Source organism: Cervus canadensis, chromosome 1 (assembly GCF_019320065.1).
Source record: "Cervus canadensis isolate Bull #8, Minnesota chromosome 1, ASM1932006v1, whole genome shotgun sequence".
Lineage (NCBI taxonomy): Eukaryota > Metazoa > Chordata > Mammalia > Artiodactyla > Cervidae > Cervus > Cervus canadensis.
The window spans coordinates 6041384-6060714 of record NC_057386.1 but is presented as its reverse complement, the minus strand read 5'-3'; the positions used below and the strand labels follow the sequence as shown (position 1 = coordinate 6060714).

The 19331-nt window shown below is 60.7% G+C and overlaps 2 protein-coding genes across 4 annotated transcripts in view; one reads left to right on the top strand and one right to left on the bottom strand.

Annotated features, from left to right (window-relative positions):
* The first annotated feature begins 333 nt into the window (after positions 1 to 333).
* Positions 334 to 5935, top strand: BTBD17 (BTB domain containing 17). Its single transcript, XM_043455580.1, has 3 exons — positions 334 to 467; positions 2618 to 2894; positions 4345 to 5935. Exons 1-3 carry the CDS (start codon positions 383 to 385, stop codon positions 5417 to 5419), a joined length of 1437 nt encoding a protein of 478 aa, XP_043311515.1. The 5' UTR covers positions 334 to 382; the 3' UTR covers positions 5420 to 5935.
* Positions 5936 to 6079: 144 nt separating this feature from the next.
* Positions 6080 to 19331, bottom strand: part of KIF19 (kinesin family member 19) — a 29763-nt gene continuing 16511 nt past the window's right edge. The window contains exons 6-21 of one of the 3 annotated variants that reach the window (XM_043455441.1): positions 18928 to 19053; positions 18370 to 18564; positions 16462 to 16608; positions 14663 to 14861; positions 13691 to 13749; positions 12877 to 13042; positions 12068 to 12242; positions 11739 to 11937; positions 10390 to 10660; positions 10181 to 10302; positions 9587 to 9723; positions 9234 to 9339; positions 8977 to 9064; positions 7926 to 8320; positions 7565 to 7772; positions 6080 to 7302 (exon numbers count right to left, since the gene is read on the bottom strand). In XM_043455441.1, coding sequence (XP_043311376.1) covers positions 7172 to 7302; positions 7565 to 7772; positions 7926 to 8320; positions 8977 to 9064; positions 9234 to 9339; positions 9587 to 9723; positions 10181 to 10302; positions 10390 to 10660; positions 11739 to 11937; positions 12068 to 12242; positions 12877 to 13042; positions 13691 to 13749; positions 14663 to 14861; positions 16462 to 16608; positions 18370 to 18564; positions 18928 to 19053 — 2724 coding nt within the window. In that variant the 3' untranslated portion in view covers positions 6080 to 7171. Of the gene's footprint in view, positions 7303 to 7564; positions 8321 to 8976; positions 9065 to 9233; positions 9340 to 9586; positions 9724 to 10180; positions 10303 to 10389; positions 10661 to 11738; positions 11938 to 12067; positions 12243 to 12876; positions 13043 to 13690; positions 13750 to 14662; positions 14862 to 16461; positions 16609 to 18369; positions 18565 to 18927; positions 19054 to 19331 lie in introns of all 3 variants that reach the window. The other 2 variants (XM_043455274.1, XM_043455358.1) reach the window with 2 other exon arrangements.

The window sequence follows — 19331 nt, the reverse complement described above, 5'->3', positions numbered from 1 at the left end:
GGGACCCTCTGGGCTGGTGGCTGCCTCTGGTTCTGGAGCCCTTTGCCTGCCCTTTGGGGAGCCTTCGGCTTCCCAGGAGAGGAGTGACTAGCTATGCCGGGTGGTGAGAGATGTGGGGGAGGCCGCCGGATCTGGTCCCCTCAGGGGCCCGAGGGCAGCACAATAGCGCCTGGGGCGCCCGCTCTCCGGCTCAACTGGTTGCCTGGGTAACAGCTGGGGCCAGTTTCCACCAATCCAAGGCAGAGGCTGGGTGGCGGGAGGGAAGCCAGCCGGGAAAGGGGGGCCATCCCCTCGGGCTGGATCCTATATAAGGAGGAGGGATGTGTGCGGAGCGGTCTGGGCTCTGCTATTCCTCCCGTGGGCTTGGGGGCAGGATACAGAGATGCGCAGGCTGGGCTCTGCCAAGCCCAGGTCCTGGGCCAGCTTCTGGGCCATGCTGACCTTGGTGGGGATGGTCACTCGTGCAGGTGAGTGGGCAGTGGGCAGAGAGAAGGGGCAGGACCTTCAGGCTCCAACTGCCCATGGCCAGGAGGGGGCGGTGTCCAGCCAGCCGGGCTGGGCATAGAGTCGATTTGATCATGCAGCTCCGTGGAGGAGGGTAGCCGGCCTCCGAGGGCAGGAGGGCTGGGCAGGCGGGCGGGCGGGCAGGGGGCTTAACCACAGGAAGACCCTTCTACTGTCCAGTGTCCCCGGCAGCTGGGTCCAGGCTGGGGAGAGTGAGATCCATCAGCGTTTGGAGCCTTCACGGTGACAGCTTGGGGGATGGCGGGGCTGGAAAATAACCAGAGCTCCTCTCTCACCCTTTCTCACGCCCTCAGTCTCTCTCTCACTCATACACAGAGGCTCTGCTTTCCTGAGAGCCTCCTCAAGAGTCCACGTGGACCCTGGGACTGTGTGTGTGTATGCGCGTGCACCCATACACGCATGGGGGGTGGAGGTATGGGGGTACCCCTTTGCTCCCCTCGACGCCTCAGTCCGTGCTCCACTTGGGGAAGCTGCTGGCAGTGCTTTCTGTCACTCAGTTTTCCATCCGTGAGCACATGTCCCCGTCTGACCCTCAGGGTGTCCCTGGAAACAGGAGAGGAGGGTCCGGTGTGGCTCGCCCGGAAGCAGGAGGATGCCAGTCCCAAGGCGCAGGTGCCCAAGAGTCCTGTCCGGGACCCGCTGGCTCTGTGCTTTCTCGGGTCCCCCAGGAGGCCAGCGTAGACCCCTGCCTCCCAGATCAGGATCCAGGAGGGCGGCTGGGCCTGGGCCCCCCCACCCCCAAGCTGCAGCCCCCTCCCCTGCTCTGCCCCTCACCTCCCATTCAGAACTTGGGCAGATCCTCTCCGCTTTCCCAGCACCAAGCCCAGCCTCTCCCGGGGCCTCAGGCGGGCCCCTTATCACTTCCTCAGGGAGCCTGTCTCAGATTCCTGCACCTACAGGAGCCGACACCCCACTACCATCACCTCCCTTACTGGTCACAGCCTAAAACCAGAGCGCTTATTTGTTGCTTATTTGTATTTATTGCCTAAGAAGCTAAGTTGTGCTTTTATAAGTGTAAGGAGCTGGTTTGTTTTGTTCACTGTCTGAGCTCCCAGGGGAGTGTCTGGCTTATTGTAAGTGCTCAATAGATTATTTGCTGGGGAATGCACTGCTTTGCGGAGAAGGCAATGGCAACCCACTCTAGTACTCTTGCCTGGAAAATCCCATGGACAGAGGAGCCTGGTAGGCTGCGGTCCATGGGGTCTCGAACAGTCGGACACGACTGAGCAACTTCACTTTCACTTTTCACTTTCATGCATTGGAGAAGGAAATGGCAACCCACTCCAGTGTTCTTGCCTGGAGAATCCCAGGGACAGGGGAGCCTGGTGGGCTGCCGTCTATGGGGTCGCACAGAGTCGGACACGACTGAAGCGACTTAGCAGCAGCAGCAGCAGCACTGCTTTGAGCCAACTTTTCTCTTCCGAGGGGTAAGGTGGGCAGTTCTTCAGGAGGTGAGGGGCCAAGAGGTTCCTCAACCCTGGCCTAGGGGTCTGGCATCATGGAGATCAGCTCTAGACATGAAACTTTTTTTATTTTTGGACGTGTTGGGTCTCTGTTGCTGTGTGGGCTTTTTTCTACTTGCCGCAAGCAGGGGCTTCTCTTCGTCGAGGTGCGCGGGCTTCTCACTGCAGTGGCTTCTCTGGCTGCAGACCTCGGGCTTGGTAGTTTCAGCTCCCCAGCTCTAGAGCACAGACTCAATCGTTGTGGAGCACAGGCTTAGTTGCTCTGCAGCACGTGGGATCTTCCCAGGTCAGGGATCAAACCTGTGTCTCCTGCATGGGTGGCAGGATTTTTACTACCGGGCAAGTCCAGCTCTGGACATTTTGTCCCATCCTGATTCATGACCTCTCCCTGCTGGGAATCCGCCTTCTGCCCCTTCCAAGGGCATCTTCTCCGGGTCTGCTCAGGGTCAGGTTCACGAATTTCCCCGTCCAGGATGTGCTCGTGCATCCACGCACTTCACAGGCACAAACAGGGGAGCACACAGCCTCCCCAGGCTTCCCCACATCCAACCACAGGCATCTCCAGCTGGTCTGTCGGCCACCCCAGAAGGCTGCCCTCTCAGGCTGCTCTGTGTTCCTTCCGGCTGCAGCCCAGAAAGCTGATGTCGGCGGGGAGTCAGCGGGCACCTCCATCAACCACTCCCAGATGCTGCTCCAGCGCCTGCAGGAACTGCTGCGGCAGGGCAACGCCAGCGATGTGGTGCTGCGGGTGCAGGCTGCAGGCACCGACGAGGTCCGAGTTTTCCACGCCCACCGCCTGCTGCTGGGACTGCACAGTGAGCAGTTCCGGGAGCTGCTGAGCAACCAGAGCGAGGTGGTGCTGCAGGAGCCCCGGGACTGTGCTGCCGTCTTCGACAAGTTTATCAGGTGGGGAAGGATCAGGGGAAGACGTCATCCCTTTCCACGTCCCTGGCTTCTCCACTCACAGGGTGACGGAAGCCCTGGCTCTTAGCCCTGCGCCTTCCCTGAATGGCATTAGGATGACCATGCAACCACCTCCCGCTTCCCTCCTCCCACCAGCTTCTTGCAAAATGCAGCATGACTCCCCTGCCTGAAAGCTCTGGGTGGTTTGAAGTTAGTTACCAAATATTCTCAAAGCTGTTTCCAAACCTGGCCTTGAGAGCTTCTAAAAACTATAGACTTCTGGACCCCACCCTGTATCCCGAGCTTCATATCTAGGGCTGGGCCGAACTGTTGTTTCTTATATTAATGTCTCTGTGTGGTTTTGCTGTCTGTCCAGGTTTTGAACCACAGGGCTAGGGGGCTGCTTCCTGCTAGCATGCTGCACAGGGACACTGTCCACACTCTAGTCTGAGAAAGTGACCCTGCTTTAATAGCTTAGACAAGAGGCTGCAGAGTATCGGTCATTTCTTCCAACTTTGAGGCAACAGGAAGAGGGATAGCACAGAAGGACAAAAGCATCTTTCCTCTACCCCCTAACTGGGAAGGACTGAAGGCAGGAGGAGAAGGGGACGACAGAGGATGAGATAGTTGAATGGCATCACCGACTCAACGGATAAGAGTTTGAACAAGCTCCAGGAGATGATGAAGGACAGGGAAGCCTGGCGTGCTGCAGTCTATGGGGTCGCAAAGAGCCCGACAGGACAGAGAGACTGAACAAGAATGACCTCTACCCTAGTCAGTTCTATTCAACCAGCCTTCCCCCAATCCCAGTCCCTGCCTTTGCAGGTATCTCATTGGCTAGAATTTAGTCACATGACCACACTCACTCTAAGGGATCCTGGGAAACATCTTTTGTTTCCAGAGGCAAACAGCAGAGTTAAATGGCTTGCCCATTCTCACAGCAAGTAACTGGCAGAACATGAATCCGAACCCACACTGTAAACCTGCAGAGGTAGGAGCTGCATCTTTCTTGTTCTAGCACAGAACTCAGCCCCTTAGTGGGTGCTCAGTCAGCTCAGTCCCTTCCGACTCTGCAACCCCATGGACTGCAGCCCACCAGGCTCATGTGTCCACGGGATTTCCCAGGCAAGAATACTGGAGGGGGTTGCCATTTCCTGCTCCGGGGGATCTTCCTGACCCAGGGACAGAACCTGCGTCTCCTGCATTGGCAGGCGGATGCTTCACCACCGAGCCACCTGTGCTCAATAAATGCATGCTTATTTCCACACCCCACGAGAAACCGGAAGGAAGAGGCGGTGAAGTAGGATGCGCGCGGGAAGGTCCTTCTGTTGGTTCCCTTAAGGACGATGCTGCCTGCCCAAGGCCCGGTACCCTCGGGACTCAGGAGGCGGCGCGGGGTAGGGTAACCGTGGGCCCGCCCTGACCGCGCTCCATCTCTGCACCTCTCCGGCAGGTACCTCTACTGCGGCGAGCTGACCGTGCTGCTGGCGCAGGCCATCCCCCTGCACCAGCTGGCCACCAAGTACCGCGTGGCCTCCTTGCAGCGGGGCGTGGCCGACTACATGCGCGCGCACCTGGCGGGCGGCGCGGGCCCGGCGGTGGGCTGGTACCACTACGCGGTGAGCACCGGAGACGAGGCCCTGCGCCAGAGCTGCCTGCAGTTCCTGGCCTGGAACCTGTCGGCCGTGGCGGGGAGTGCCGAGTGGGCCGCCGTGAGCCCTGAGCTGCTGGCGCAGCTGCTGCCGCGCTCGGACCTCGTGCTGCAGGACGAGCTGGAGCTGTTCCAGGCGCTGGAGGCGTGGCTGGGCCGCGCGCGGCCGCCGCCGGCCGTGGCCGAGCGCGCGCTGCGCGCCATCCGCTACCCCATGATCCCTCCGGCGCAGCTGTTCCAGCTGCAGGCGCGCTCGGCCGCCCTGGCGCGCCACGGCCCGGCGGTGGCCGACCTGCTGCTGCAGGCCTACCAGTTCCACGCCGCCTCGCCGCTGCACTACGCCAAGTTCTTCGACGTCAACGGCAGCGCCTTCCTGCCCCGCAACTACCTCGCGCCCGCCTGGGGCGCCCCGTGGGTCATCAACAACCCGGCCCGCGACGACCGCAGTACCAGCTTCCAGACGCAGCTGGGCCCGAGCGGCCACGACTCGGGCCGCCGGGTCACCTGGAACGTGCTCTTCTCGCCGCGCTGGCTGCCGGTCAGCCTGCGGCCCGTCTACGCGGACGCCGCGGGCACCGCGCTGCCCCTCGCACGCCCCGAGGACGGCCGGCCGCGGCTGGTGGTCACGCCGGCCAGCAGCGGCGGCGACGCGGCAGGCGTGAGCTTCCAGAAAACCGTGCTGGTGGGGGCGCGCCACCACGGCCGCCTGCTGGTCCGCCACGCCTACAGCTTCCACCAGAGCAGCGAGGAGGCCGGCGACTTCCTGGCGCACGCCGACCTGCAGCGGCGCAACTCCGAGTACCTGGTGGAGAACGCCCTGCATCTCCACCTCATTGTCAAGCCCGTCTATCACACCCTCATCCGGACCCCCAAGTAGCCAGGCGGGCCCGGGTCGGGGAGCTCAGCATCCCTGACGCCTCTGGATCAGGAAAATAAAGGCCCAGTAGAGGTGGCGCAGAGGGACTGGGAGTGGCATGACCAGTGGAGGTGTCTAACCCGGCCTGCTGGGTGACCAGGTGCTGGCGGCCTTAGAGTTGGGTGGAAGCCAGGCCATGGGTGGTAGACCAGATGCCTGGTTTCAGGAGCTGCTTTCACATTGACTTTAAAGTGAGGTTCTTGGTATTGTGTGTATATATGCTCAGTTCCGTTCCACTCTTTGCCATCTCATGGACTGTAGCCCAGCAGGCTCCTCTGCCCATGGAATTTTTCAGGCAAGGATACTGGAGGGGGATGTCATTTCCTCCTGCAGGGGATCTTCCCAACCCAGGAATCGAGCCCATGTCTCTTGCATCTCCTGCATTAGCAAGTGGATTCTTTATCACCAGCACCACATGGGAAGCCAATGCTCTTGGTAGAATAAACCAGTGCTCTGAGCGGCAAGGGGATGATTAAACCACATAGTTCTGGGGGTAAAAGCAGTCCAAGGAGGGCTCCACAGGTCAGGGACTCCCCATCATTCATTAGCTTTTCCCCAAGGGCCCCCATCCCCACAGGGCACAGGGCAGGTAAAAGCATTGAGATGGTCAGGTGCACCTTGGGGGAGCTTCCTCACCTGAAACTGAGGGGCTCAGCTCAGCAGTTTCTGAGCCCTGACTTCCCAGGGTGGGAGGGGTAAGCACAAGCCTAAGTCTCTGACCTCTCCTGGGAGGGGGTCTGGGCAGAGGTGTGTACTGGTGGGAGAGGACACGAATGGGCCTTAGAGCCCCGCCCTTCCTGGGGAGAGACCTCAGGGTCCGGAGGAAAACCACTTTCCCCCAGGAGTTTGTTGATGGGTGCTCTACAACCAGCCGGAGAGGAAGAGGGTGTGTTGGGAGGTGAGGACTTGGGTTGAATCTTAATCAGGGATGTGCTCAGTCGCTCAGTCGTGTCTGGCTCTTTGCGGCCCCATGGACTGCAGCCCGCCAGTCCTTTACCCACGGGATTCTTCAGGCAAGAATCCTGGAGTGGGTTGCCATTTATTCCTCCAGGGGATCTTCCTGACCCAGGGATCGAACCCACATCTCTTGCATCTCCTGCATTGCAGGCAGGATCTTTACCATGAGCACCACCCGGGAAGGGAAGCCAGTCTGTCAGGACCACCCCACCTTTCAGACAAGGTCTAGTTTCCGGAACAACCCACAAAACTCAAACGGGATTTTTATTGTTAAAAAAGAGTGGGGGGACGGGGGAAGGCAGAAGCGACTGCTAAGTAACAAAACTAGATTCCTTCCCACCCCCTAGCCACAGTAAGTGAAATGCCCATCGGGCCCTTCCCCAACCATCCAGCTTGCCCTTGCCCCAGATGTGGGCCCAGGAGCCCTATCCCTCTAACAGTCCCTCCCTGCTTCACCCCCGCCCCCCACTCCTCAGGCCAAGTCTGGTTGCAGATCTTAGAACAGAGTTTCAGCAACAGGAGTCTCTGGCCAGGGAGCCCTGCCATCCAGGCCATGCCTCCTGGGCTCGGCTCCCCTTCCCAGTGGCACTGAAGCCTTGGAACTGTGGGGGGCAGGCACCCCCACGATTCCTGGGCCCCAGGCGCCCCAGCCTTCTGAGATCCCGAGCTTCTGATGCCAGGTCATCCCCATCTGCCCAGCCTCCGTCTCCCTTTCCTGCCATGCCCCATCAAGCCTTGGTGGGCAGGCAGGGCCCCTCAGTTGTGCCGCAAGCGTCCATCTTTGCCTTGGATGCTTGTGTCATGGGGCAGGCGGGGCACCCGAGTAACCCGTCCGGGAACATCCCCTGGGTTGGAGGGGGCAGCAAGGGGGGAGACGTCCTCAGGGCCTGCGGTGGGGAAAGGCCAGGAGCTGTGCTTTAAGGCATGCCTCTCCATGCCCCTCTCGTCACCCACAGTGGCTCTGAACTCCCTAGGGGCACTACCCCAAGAAGCCAGTCCCACTAACAGTCTTCAGGAACCCAGTTTCCGGCAAGGGGCAGCCATAGGGGCAGGGAGCTCAACCAGCCTCCTCCCTGGCCTGGCCAAGGGCTCCCTTCTCCCCCTTGCTATTTCCCACCCCCCCCCCCACACACACTTGCTGGTACTCACCCAAGTTCTGGCACGGAGGGAGTTTGACCTTGGCCATAGTCAGCGTGGCCTTTCCCAGGTGCCGGATGCTAGGGGTTAGGTGCCCAACCACTGGCATCCTCTGGTCTGAGATGTTACTCTCCACGGGATGGGGCCCAGCGATTTGCGTCTTGGGGCGGGACAGCTGCGTTGGCTGGAGAGCCAGATGAGCTGGGAGCTGCGTGGGGATCTGATACAAGGAGATGTTAGGTTCACTTGGGGGACACGCCATGGAGGGTGGTGCAGAGTTAGGGGTACCGTGGGGCCTCTGGAGGAATCTAGCCTTCAGAACCCAGCAAGGAGGGGGCCCAGACACCCCCAGCTCCTGTCCCCCTAGGTTTACCCCTTGTCCCGTGACTTCAAAAGACTGAGACTTCCGCTTCCTCTTTGCCTCCAGAGACTTCTCTCGTTTCTTGCTTAGGCTTTTCTTCTGGCCTTGCAGCGTGGGACAGGGGCCATCGCCGTGACGTTCGACCGCCTGGGATGGCGACTCGCCCGTGCTGCTGGACAGGCTGTCCTCGCTGGCAGCGTGCTGGAGGGTGGGGCTGGGCGGCCGCTTGCAGGCCAGCGGTCCGGGCATCCGCACGTCATCAGTCTCCCCCAGCGAGTGCAGAGACAGGCTGCTATGCTTCATGGTGGGTGTGAGCAGCTGGCGCCCCTCGGCCCCCAGGGCCTGCGAGCGGCGCCGGGCAGCCTTCAAGGAGATGCTCTTGGTGTCGCTCACGATCTCCTTCCTCCCTGCGGTGGGACAGAGGGGCACCCAGCCCGGGATCAAGGCCACATTTTCCTCCCCCTCCTGCACCTCCAACACGGCTTCTCTGCCGCAGCTCACCCCGACTTGCTTGCTGTTTGAGAAACTTTGGGCCAAAGTTTCTCAGCCTTCTTTTCATCTGTAAACTGACGATGGTAAAACTAACCCCAATGCGTTGTGAAGATTTTTTTTTGACCGTGACACACGGCATGTGGGATCTCAGTTCCCTGACTGGGGATCTAACCTTCACCCGCTGCAGTGGAAGTGCTGAGTCTTAACCACTGGACTGCCAGGGAGGTCCCAGGTTCTGAGGATGGATTAGCTGAGATAATGGGGGTTGCCTATGGCCACAGGGTAGGGAGGATTCGGACTCTATTTGCTATTACAATTATTTCCGAGTGGGAAGGGGGGGCGTGATCCCAAGGGCCCTGTGTTCCCCATTCTGGTTTCCGATTGTGTCCCCTGCTCTGTCCACACAGAGCAGGTGGTTACTCTTCTCTGGGCACTGGTGCCTCTCTAGAATGATGCCTGGGTGTGTTCAGCAGCAGAGAGGGAAGGAGGGGGCTTCGGGCTGGGTGCTCTGAGCTGTTGAGATGATGCCAGGCTCAGGCTGATGGGGGCTGGGGGGAGACAGGAGACACACCTTTGCGGGACAAGGGGATCTCCGACACATTCTCGATGCTTTCAGGGGAGGAGTTGATCTGGCCGTTCAGACCAACCTGAGTGGCGGCCTGTGAGATGAATGGGTTGGGAAGAGAAGCCATTGGACCCAGCAGGGGCCCTACGTCCTCAGAGGGCTGTTTTGGAAAAGTTGCATCCCAACCACTGGGTGTCCCCCCCTGCCCTGTACTCCCACCCACATCAGGGGAGCCCGGGGGGCCCGTGGGGCCCACTGCTCACCTCCTGTGTCACCAGGTTGCCAGCCGGGATAGGGGGTGGGGTGGGCACAGAGGAGCCCTTCGCTTGCCAAGCCCGGGAGCTAGCCTTGAACACGTGGTTGGCTTCACTGAGGTCAACAGAGGAGGATGGGCAGCTGTTGACCAGGCTGGGACCACGGGGTCCCACCCCTACCCCTCCTGAGAACTGCTGCATTATGGGAACGAGGACCCAAAGTCCTGGCTCCAGACCTGTGCCCCCTCCCCCCTTTCCATTCCTGCTCCATCCTCCCTGGGAAGCCAGGTCTGGGCTGGCATCTCTGAGACGGCCTGGTGGCTCAGGCGGGCTGGATGGCAGGAAGTGGCCCTCGGGCTCACCTCTCAGTGCTGAGCAGAGGGAGGAAGCTCCTGTGCCGGTGCGGGGACTCGGAGTTCGGCATCTTGACGTTCTCTAGGTCAGACTCCTCCGGGGTCGGCACGGTTCCTGGGGGGCTAATCTTGGGCAAGGCGCTGTCCTGGGGAGGGGAAAGGAGGGAGAGGGGACTCGGAAGACTTGGTCTCAGACTGAGTAAACAGCCTGGGTGACAGGCACACAATCTGGGGCTGTAATCTGGGCTGGGAGCCCCAGAAGGGAGGGGGGCTTGTGTTCTGAGTCCCCAGGGGCCAGCTGTGGTCTGCTGGGCATTCCCAGTGGCACCGCCTGGTGGCCTGGTCTCCTGGGAGGGTATCCAGGGCCCTTAGTGATATCTCAGATCGCCAGCCCTGATCCTCAGACCCTGGATGGGGACACGTGCCGGAGAACACCACGGGAGGGGTGTTGGCAAGGCTTTGGGTCGGATAAGTAGGAGGAAGAGTCAGCTTTCTGGGGACCAGCTAGCCCGGTCCGAGGCCACCCTAGCTCCTGGCAGGCGCCGCCTTGGGCATCAGCCCCGCCCTTAGCTCACGTGCGCATGGTCCAGCCCGGGCGCCCACCTGCAAGGCCCGAGAGGCCAGGCGGTCCATCATGGTGGCGCGCTCCAGGTTGCCCTCCTCCTGCTCCCGCAGGTACACTTCATACAGCTCCTCCAGGTGCTGCGGGACGGCCAGGTTGCAGTCTGCGGTGGGGGAGCGGAGAGGCAGGGCTCAGCGCGCGCTCTCGGGCCCTCGGAGGGAGGGTCGGACGCGCGGGGCGGGGGCCCTACCCTGGATGAGCTGCCGCTGGGCGCGGATGATCTCCTCGCAGAGGCTGCGGCGCTGCTCCAGGCGGCGCAGGGCCTCGCGGCGGTGGCGGAGCGCGCCGTCGCGGAGCAGGGCGTGCGACTGCATCTCGGCGTTCTCCAGCTCCAGCTCGTGCACGCGGCAGAGCAGGCCGAGCGCCTCGCGCTGCTCCTCCGAGCTGACGCGCCGCGGCAGCGTCTCCTCCAGGCGGCGGCCCCGCGCGCGCAGCTCTCGGCACCGCTGCTCCAGCGCCAGCTGGGGAGCCGGGCGGGCGGTCAGCACCAGGTGGCCGGCGAGGGGCCGCCCGCACCCGCTGCTGAGCGGGGTCCTCGCCCGTCCAAGCCCCTGGACGCTGGGCGCCAGGCTGCAGCCCCACTCCGAGGCCCACTTTTCGAAGCTGTGTCTCGAACTCTGCAACCGGGGACTGCTCCTGAGTGACCCCTCTGTGCCTACCTTCTTGCAACCCATCCCTTGAACAAGCTCTGTGCAATGAATTCTCTCAGTCCTGTCCAACTCTGCGATTCCATGGACCGTAGCCTGCCAGGCTCCTTCATCCATGGGATTCTCCAGGCAAGAATCCTGGAGTGGGTTGCCATTTCCTTCTCCAAGGGATCTTCCCGACCCAGGGATTGGACCTCAGTCTCCTGCGTTGGCAGGCAGACCCTTTACCGTCTGAGCCACCAGAGAATCCAGGGAAATGAGCTCCGTGGACCAGCTCAACCCCAGCCCATCTGATGCCGTCAGGACTCGTGGACCCTGAAGCCCCCTGGTATGGCTCTGCTCCAGAACAGAGAAGGGAGATCTGGAAAATCCTAATTAGAATGTTGGCTACCAGTTTTAATATGTGAAAGGATTTATTTAATCTTCCCATCAACCCCACTAGGGCTGACCACTCCTATTTTAAAGATGAGTTCTTGCCTGGAGAATCCCCATGGACAGAGGAGCCTGGCGGGCTAGTCCAAGGGGCTGCAAAGAGTCAGACCTGGCCGAGGAACTGAGTACACACACAAACATTAGTCCCCCAGTTGTGTCCGACTCTGTGACCCACCAGCCTCCTCCGTCCATGGGGATTCTCCAGGCAAGAATACTGGAGCGGGTTGCCATTTCCTACTCCAGGGGATCTTCCCAACCAAGGGATTGAACCAGCGTCTCCCGCATTGCAGATGGATTCTTTACCATCTGAGCCACCAGGCAAGCCCGCAGATGAAAAAGACTCAAAGTCGCAGGGGATTTGTGGCCTGAGCGCCCAGGTTTCACTCCTCAACAAACCTCCCCCAGCCCCTTCCTGCTGAGTCTCCCAACCCCCCTTGCCCAGTCCCCGAGCCCCAGGCACCTTCTGCTTTCGCAGCTTCTTCTGCTTGGTCATCAAGGCAGCGATGCTTTCGTGGGCGGACACCACCTCGGCGGGCTCCTCGATGTCTGGCTGGCCATCACCGGTGTCCAAGTCCTTCCCGGGGTCGTCCTTAGTGAAGGACTCCTTCCGACGCTCCTCTCGCCACTTGAGTGCCCGGCGTGACTTCTCGTGCTTCCAGCTGCCGCAGCCCCAACCCCACAGGAGACGGGGGATTCAGGCCATGGGGATGGTGGCGGGGGACGGAGGGGGAGCACAAGGGGCGGCTCCAGCTCCCCCGCCAGCCCCCGGCCTAGGCCAGCGGTGCTTACCTGGCGATGGTGAGCAGGTGGCGGGAGGTGTCCATCTGCAGCTCCGTGCCGCGGTTCTCCAGCTCCAGCAGGCGTCTCCGCACGTCCATCTGCTCCTGGAAGGTGCTGATCAGCTGCTCACGAAGGTGTTCCATCACGGCCTGTTCGCCCTGCCCGCTGTGCTGCTGCACCTCGGCTGCCGGTTGAATGGGAGGTGGGAGAGGTCAGCGGAGGAGGAACAGTCAGGCCAGGAAAGTCTGGGTCCGCCTGGGCCCTCCCCTCTCTTTCTCCCCAAAAGACTTCTGTGCAACCACCTCCTCCAGGAAGACCTCCTAGACTACCCGCCCCACATCTACACTGTCTTCAGGCGGTGACCCAAAGGTGACTCCCAGCCTCCCTGTATGAACTGGGCTTCCACCAGCCTTTAGAGCACCTTTCTGTCAAGTAGTAAAAGGCACCCCTTAGACACTTTACTGCCACGTGCTGGAAAATCATCAAAGCAAGTACAGAAAATCTGTAAGGGAACCGTATCCCTTCTGGTGATGCCAGGCTCAGCCTCACAGCCCTCACTGCAGTCCCCAGAGTGAAGCCCCCACACAGCTAAATGCCCAGACTCTCACGCTGATACCACCGAATCCTCGGGTCAGGTCTCTGAGGCAGAGATCGCGATTCTGTTTGACAGCCAAAGGACGGAAGGCTTAAAGGCTACTCAGCCAGAGAGAGCCCAAATCCGGCTTTGAAGCCGGTGCTGTCTGACCGCAGAGCACCCTGAGGCAGCCTGGAGAGGCTTCAGGAGACGGGCTCTGGCTCACGGAGACCCACGCACGCACCCTGGATGTGGCGGATGTCGCTCCGCCCCAGCTGGGCTCGGTCCGGGCTCCGCCCGCCCCGCTCCTCGATCTTGCGCTTGAGCCTCTGGATCTCGCCCCGGAGGTCAGCGATGATGTTCGTGTACTGGGCGATGTGGTAGGAGACGCTGAGCAGGTTCTGCTTCACCTGGGGAGGGGGCGGGGTACAGTCACCTGGAGGCCAGGGCCTGCCCTCGGGGATCCTCTCTTCCTCCTGGATGACAGTAATGACTTCCCCGCCTCCGACCCTGTGCTGTGCTTCGTCGCTCAGCCGTGTCTGACTCTTTGCGACCCCATGGGGCATAGCCCGCCAGGCTCCTCTGTCCATGGGAATTCTCCAGGCAAGAATACTGGAGTGGGTTGCCATGCCCTCCTCCAGGGGATCTTCCTGACCCAGGGATTGAACCCAGGTCTCCTGCATTGCAGGCGAACTCTTTACCACTTGAGCTACCCAGGAAGCCCTGCCTCTGACCCTACAACCTATCAAACTACGTCCCTCCACCAGAGGCATACTCCTAAAATTGTGCACCCCATCCCCCACCCCCGGCCTCTGAGCCACTCAACCTTCTTTGGCTCCCTACTGCTGGAAGAATGCCCTGATTCCTTCATCTGGTGTTGAAGGCCCACTGCTCTCTTTAGAGTTTCATTTGGCTCACTGCTCCATCTTCATCGGAGGAACCATTCTCCTCCCCCCACCTCCGCCGCGGACACCACCTCCTCCCTGCCTCAGGAGCCTCTATCCTTGCTGCTCTCTCCCTTCTGGAATCTCCTCTCCATCCTTCAGATTCCCTCTCACCGTCTCTAAAGAGGTCGGTGGGATCCCACTGGCCTCCCTGCTGTTGGCGTGATTGCCTGCTGTTGATAATATTCTGAACTGTCAATTCGCTCTTTTAAGGGTCTCTTCCCACCATTAAGTTCCTTAATGGAGAGAGCAGAGATAAAGCATCCAGCTCCTGAAACAGCAGCTGGAAAACTGCAGGGTTAGAATGTTCGTTCGGTTCTTAGACTCTTCACACGGGTGGGCCCAGATGACCTCATAGAGAGCCAGGATTCTAAGGCACTGACCAGAAAAGGTAAGGAAACCTTGGAAACCGGGAGGACCCAGTGCTGGTCTCAGCACTACTCCTGCCCACCCGGGAAGCCACTTAGCTCCCTTCAGCCTCCCTTTCCTCAACTATAAAATGAGGACAGAGATAGCGCCTGCCTCGTCGGAGGACCACATGAGATGAACTGATAAAGGGCCCAGTAAAAGTACCCAGTGACAGTCAACACTTCTGTAACTGTCGGGGTTAGGGCCTTTGGAGGCGTAAACGTCTGAATGAGCGTCTTTTAAGATGAAAACAGGAGACTGGAAGGGGGTGGTGGGGCTGGGGGCACAGACCTTGGGGATGAGCACAGACTTTGAACAAGAGGAGGACAGGGACTTCCCTGGTGGTCTGATGGTTAAGTCTGCCTGCCAATGCAGGGCACGTGGGTTTGGTGTCTGGTCTGGGAAGATCTCACATGCCGCGGGGCCACTAAGCCCGTAAGCCACCCTTACTGAGCCCACACGCCCCAGAGCCCGTATCGCACAACAAGAGAATCCACCACAGTCACCACAACCAGAGAAAGCCCGCACAGGACGACAGCAACTAACCACGGCCAAATAAATTAGAAAAGAGAAGGGGACCCTCAGAAGCTGAGGGCTTCCTGGCAAGTAACGGGGGGCCAGAGCAGTGGTGGCTCGGTCCAGCGTGTGTGTTCGGGGGAGGCTGGGGGGTGGCAGGACCTGGAATCAGTCCAGGGGGCTTGAGTCTTGGCCCAGAAAGGTGAGTCCGGGAGGCACAGAGCAGGGGCCGCCTCACCCGGGTCTTGATGTTCTTGGCCCGGCCGGCGTAGGTCAGGGTGTTCCGGGACTCCTCGAAGGCGCTGCTCGCTGGGCTGATGTGGGCGATCATCACGGTGCGGCTGTTTCCCCCCAGGGAGTCCTGGACGGGCGGGGGCGGGCGGCGGTCAGCAGGCGGCCGCCTCCCTGGACCCTGCTCCCACTCACGATGCCTCTCTCCCACGTGCTGGTGCTGTGGACCCTCCCCGCCCCCTCCGCCGTCTCCCCACTTCTTCCCTCTCCCGGTTTCTGCTCCAAAGGTCACATTTGAAAATTTCCAGCGTCTGAGTCAGGGTCTCCCAGCTCTCCCCCTCCCCCTCTTCACACATGAGGATGAGCAAAGGCCGCCCCCTGGTTGGTTGGGACCAGAGCAGCAAGAGCTGTGAGGGGTCCTGGGCTTCTCCACCATCTCCTTGGGCCTCCCAGGTCGCCCCCTTTGCTGACGGCGGAAGGCGCCATTGTCTTGGCTGAAGCGAGGCTGGTGATGGGGTGAACTGGGCCTGTGACCACCGCCTCCCGTGCCCTGGGCTCGCCCTGCCCTCTCCAATGGAGAGATTGCGCGCGGGGCTACAGTGGCCTGGGGGCAAAGCCCTCGGGCGCGGCAGTGACTAGCTCCTTCACCTCTCTAACCCTCAGCTCCCTCGGGTTGCTAGGTGGCAGGACCCGGCTCTCGTACCCCCAGCCTGTAGGTGCAGTGATGCTGGCGGGCTGATGCCCAGCGTTAGGTCACCTGCAGCTCCGCCATCAGCCAGCCAGACCTCTGCTGGGGTCCTACGTCCAGCACTTACTAGCGTGAGCCCCTGGGGATGTTACTTAGCTTCTCAGTGTCTCAGTTTCCTCATCTGCAAATGGAAATAATGACCCCCTAAACTCAGATACGCTGACCCGATAAAAGGAACTGCGGAGAATTCCCTGGCCATCCAGCGGTTAGGACTCCATGCTTTCACTGCTGAGGGCCCAGGGTTCAATCCCTGGTGGGGAAATTAAGATCCCACAAGTCATGCAGAATGGCTCCCTCCTCTCCAAAAAGGAACTGGGTGTGGCGGGGTGAAGCACTGCATTCGGAGCCCAGTCAGAAGTGCAAACCCCCTCCCCAGCCCCCTGGCAACAGCAGCCTCTGGGAGCCACGAGACTGTCTATCTGAACCCCCAAATGCAGATGACTCCCAGTTCCTTCAGACCCACAGCCCTGGGGCTGGTGAGGAGGGGGCGGTCAGATGCTCAGATGCAACCTCTTTTCCTCCCTGCTGTTCACAAACGGAGGCCTGCGAGTGCATACTCAATTGCTTCAGCCATGTCTGACTCTTCTCGACCCCGCGGACTGGCTCCCCTGTCCATGGGATTCTCCAGGCAAGACTACTGGGGTGGATTGCCATGCCCTCCTCCAGGGGACCTTCCCAACCCAGAAATCAAACCCACGTCTCCTGCATCTCCTGCATTGCAGGCAGATTTTTTTAACCCACTGAGCCACCTGGGAAGCCCTAACATATAAGACACCCAGTTTAGATCTGAAATTTGGATAAATGAGTGAGCTTTATAAGTATGTCCCAAAGATGGCATGGGACATACATACTGATACCCAAACCGGATTTCGTTATTTATCAGTTATTTATTCACATGCAGCTGGGCATCCTGTATTTTCCTCTGCGAAGCTGGCAGCCCCGCCCCGGATGCCCAGGGCCCGGGCCTGGTGGCAGCTGGTACCTTCAGGAGGCGGGTGAGCTTGCTGTCACGATAGTTGATGTACTTGTTGGTGCCCTTGTCACTCAGCGCATTGATGCAGTTGCCCAGGGCCAGCAGCGAGCGGTTGATGTGGGCCCCCTCTTTCATGCGCTGCCCACGGTTCTGTGTCTGGGGGGGTGAGCAGCAGCTGTGAATCCCCGCCCCAGGCCATCCTGGGTTGTAAACCCCTCCCCTTCCCCCAGGGCTCTGCAAGGAAGAGACACTGAGGACCTGGTCTGCCCTCTCTCCAGGGATCACGGAGGGCATTCCCGAAGGTCAGAGAATGAGAAGGTCTCTGGACAAGCGTGGGGCTTCCTAGGTGGGCGCTAGTGGTCAAGAGCCTGCCTGGCAATGCAGGAGACACAGGAAAAGCCAGTTCGATCCCTGGGTCTAGAAGATCCTCTGGAGGCGGGCAAAGCAGCCCACTCCAGTACTCTTGCCTGGAGGATCTCATGGACAGAGGAGCCTGGCGCGCTACACTCGGTGGGGTCACAGAGTTGGACAGGACTGAAGTTACTGAGCATGCACGCTGGACAAGAGCGGGGGCAGGAGGCTCCCGAGGATGCTGAGAGCCTGGCTCTTCATCTCCCTGGGCACTGACCTGCTGGCACAGTTAAGGGCAGGGCCGAGGGCGAGATGGAGGGAGGTCTTGACTTCCCAGGCAGCTCAGCTGGGAGCCGGCACGGCCGTGGGCTCTCGGCTCTAAAGAGAGAGCCAGGCTCCAGAGGGGACAGACAGAAGTTTGTGTGTTTGCGGGGAAGGGCGTGTGAGCGTGTGTGAATTGCATGTGTACATGTGACAGTGTGTAATGTGTGTATAAGAAGGTGTGAGGAACCCCCTGGCGGTCCAGGGGCTAAGACTCCGCGCTCCCAATGCAGGGGGCCTGCGTTCCATCCCTGGTCAGGGCACCAGGTCCCACATGCCACAGCTGAGAGTTTGAATGCTGCAATTAAAGATTCCATGTGCCACAACTAAGACCCGAAGCAGCCAACACATAAATAATAAGTAAATATTAAAAGAAAAAAAAGGAAGCCTGTGCGCTAGGAAACGCATGAAGGTGTGTGTGAATGGATGTGAGATTAGGACAGGGCCAAGTCCCAGGAGGCCCTGCCCACAGCTGCCCTCGGGAGATGTCTCTGCCCAGCCTGGGACCCAGTGGCTGCGGGGCACACCCTCTCCCCGCTGGCTGCTCCCCACCCCCTTCCTCCAGGAAGCCCTCAGGCCTTTAGGGAAAGAATGTTTCTCCTACTCCACCCTGTTAAAACCAACCCCACATGTTCAAACACGAGGCCCTTGTTACTTCTCCCTGGTGCTTGAGTTTGCCTCAGTGCTAATGGTGAGATGCCCATGGATTCAGGCGACCACGAAACTTCTGAATTTGCCCACAAGAGGGGGCCTGGGCCCAGGCCTGGGTGGCAGGGCCGGGCAAATGGCTGTGGGGGTGGGGGGGAGATGAATATTGAGAAGTGGGTGGTGGGCCCTTTTCTGTCCCTGATGTGGTGGGAAGGGTCCCCTCCCAGGCTCTGTCCAGGGTCCCCCACCCCGGACATCGTCTCCCTGGGGCCCCAGCTCCTCACCGGGCCCGTTCATTCTCCTGGCTGTTTCCCCATGTCCTCTGGGACACGCTCTGTCTCCTTCCCTGGAGAGACTCTCACACTCCCAGGCCCCTTCCCACAAACAGCCCCTTGGGGGGGGTCTCCCTGGGGTCCCCCAGCCCAGCCCATCCTTTCTGTGACATCCCTCAGTGTCCTCCCCTCCAGAGCACCCCCCCATCCCCATCCTCCCTGAAACAGTCCCCACTCCACCCCTCGGGGAGCGGGGTGGGCCAGCCTCCCTGCCCTGCTCCCCACCCCCAAGCTCTGCGCCCAGCCCCAGGGGAGCCGGCCTCACCTGGGAGGCCCGCTCAGAGCCGGCCAGGTCGATCATGAAGAGGCGGCCCTGCCGCACCTCCTGCAGGACGTCCCTGACCCGGCTGCGCTGGCGCACGGCCACCTGGAGCACGGCGTGGGAGCGCGAGGACGTCTGGTTGGCGGCCGTGGGCTCCTGGGTCCTCTGCCGGTTCCCCCTCATCAGCAGCTGCATGATCTGGGTGGGCGGGGCAGAGCAGGGAGGCCACTCCTGGGGGCCCGTGGGGACACTCCCCAGTCCTGCCTCTGCGAGGGTGGGAGGGGGCCCAAGGCAGGGCTGGGTCAACCCCCCGTGTGCTGTGGGGGCTGAAAGGTCAGGGCCTGTCTGTCAACTAGGAGGCGGGATGCCTGTCCGGTCCCCAGGGTCAGCGTGGCCGGGGGCGTGTCGTCCAGGGTCCTCGGTGTCTGCCCCAGCTCCGGCCCAGCTGAGCCGCAGCGGCTCCCTGGTTGCAGAGCCCTGACACCTCTGGGCACCCCCCAAACACACACATGCGTGGGTTAGTGTCCTTCTCCACTGCCCGACTGGCTGCACGAGACTCGCCTCTTTGGCGTTGATGGTGGAGACCTCAGTGATTCCGGCCACCTGGATCACCCCCTTGGAGTCTTCCCTCAGCTCCAGGTACCCCAGGGCAGGGTTCAGCAGGTCCCGGATCATCTCATTGTAGATCTGATGGGACCCGGTCGGGAGGGGCAGGGGACAGACGTTAATGGGAGACCAAGAGCAGGAGGTTCAGGCAACAGCCCGGCTTTCCATCCCTCCCGAGAGCTCCGGGCTCCTCTCAGGGAAACCCCGGGTTAAGGAGACGGACCCCTTCCTTCCTATGGGGTGGGCGTAAGGGGGCTTCAGCATCCAGGGGGGAAACACTGGGCTGCCAGAGCCAACAGTACAGAAGGTACCCTCTCTCTGCAGGCCAGCCGGGCACCGAGCAGAGGATGGGACCTAAC

What these genes read in the sequence shown, in the direction of transcription:
- BTBD17 (XM_043455580.1), top strand. Translation starts at nt 383, where the DNA reads ATGCGCAGGCTGGGCTCTGCCAAGCCCAGGTCCTGGGCCAGCTTCTGG. An exon ending in GGGGATGGTCACTCGTGCAG is followed by an intron (nt 468 to 2,617) that starts GTGAGTGGGCAG and finishes TTCCGGCTGCAG; the next exon opens with CCCAGAAAGCTGATGTCGGC. An exon ending in GTCTTCGACAAGTTTATCAG is followed by an intron (nt 2,895 to 4,344) that starts GTGGGGAAGGAT and finishes CCTCTCCGGCAG; the next exon opens with GTACCTCTACTGCGGCGAGC.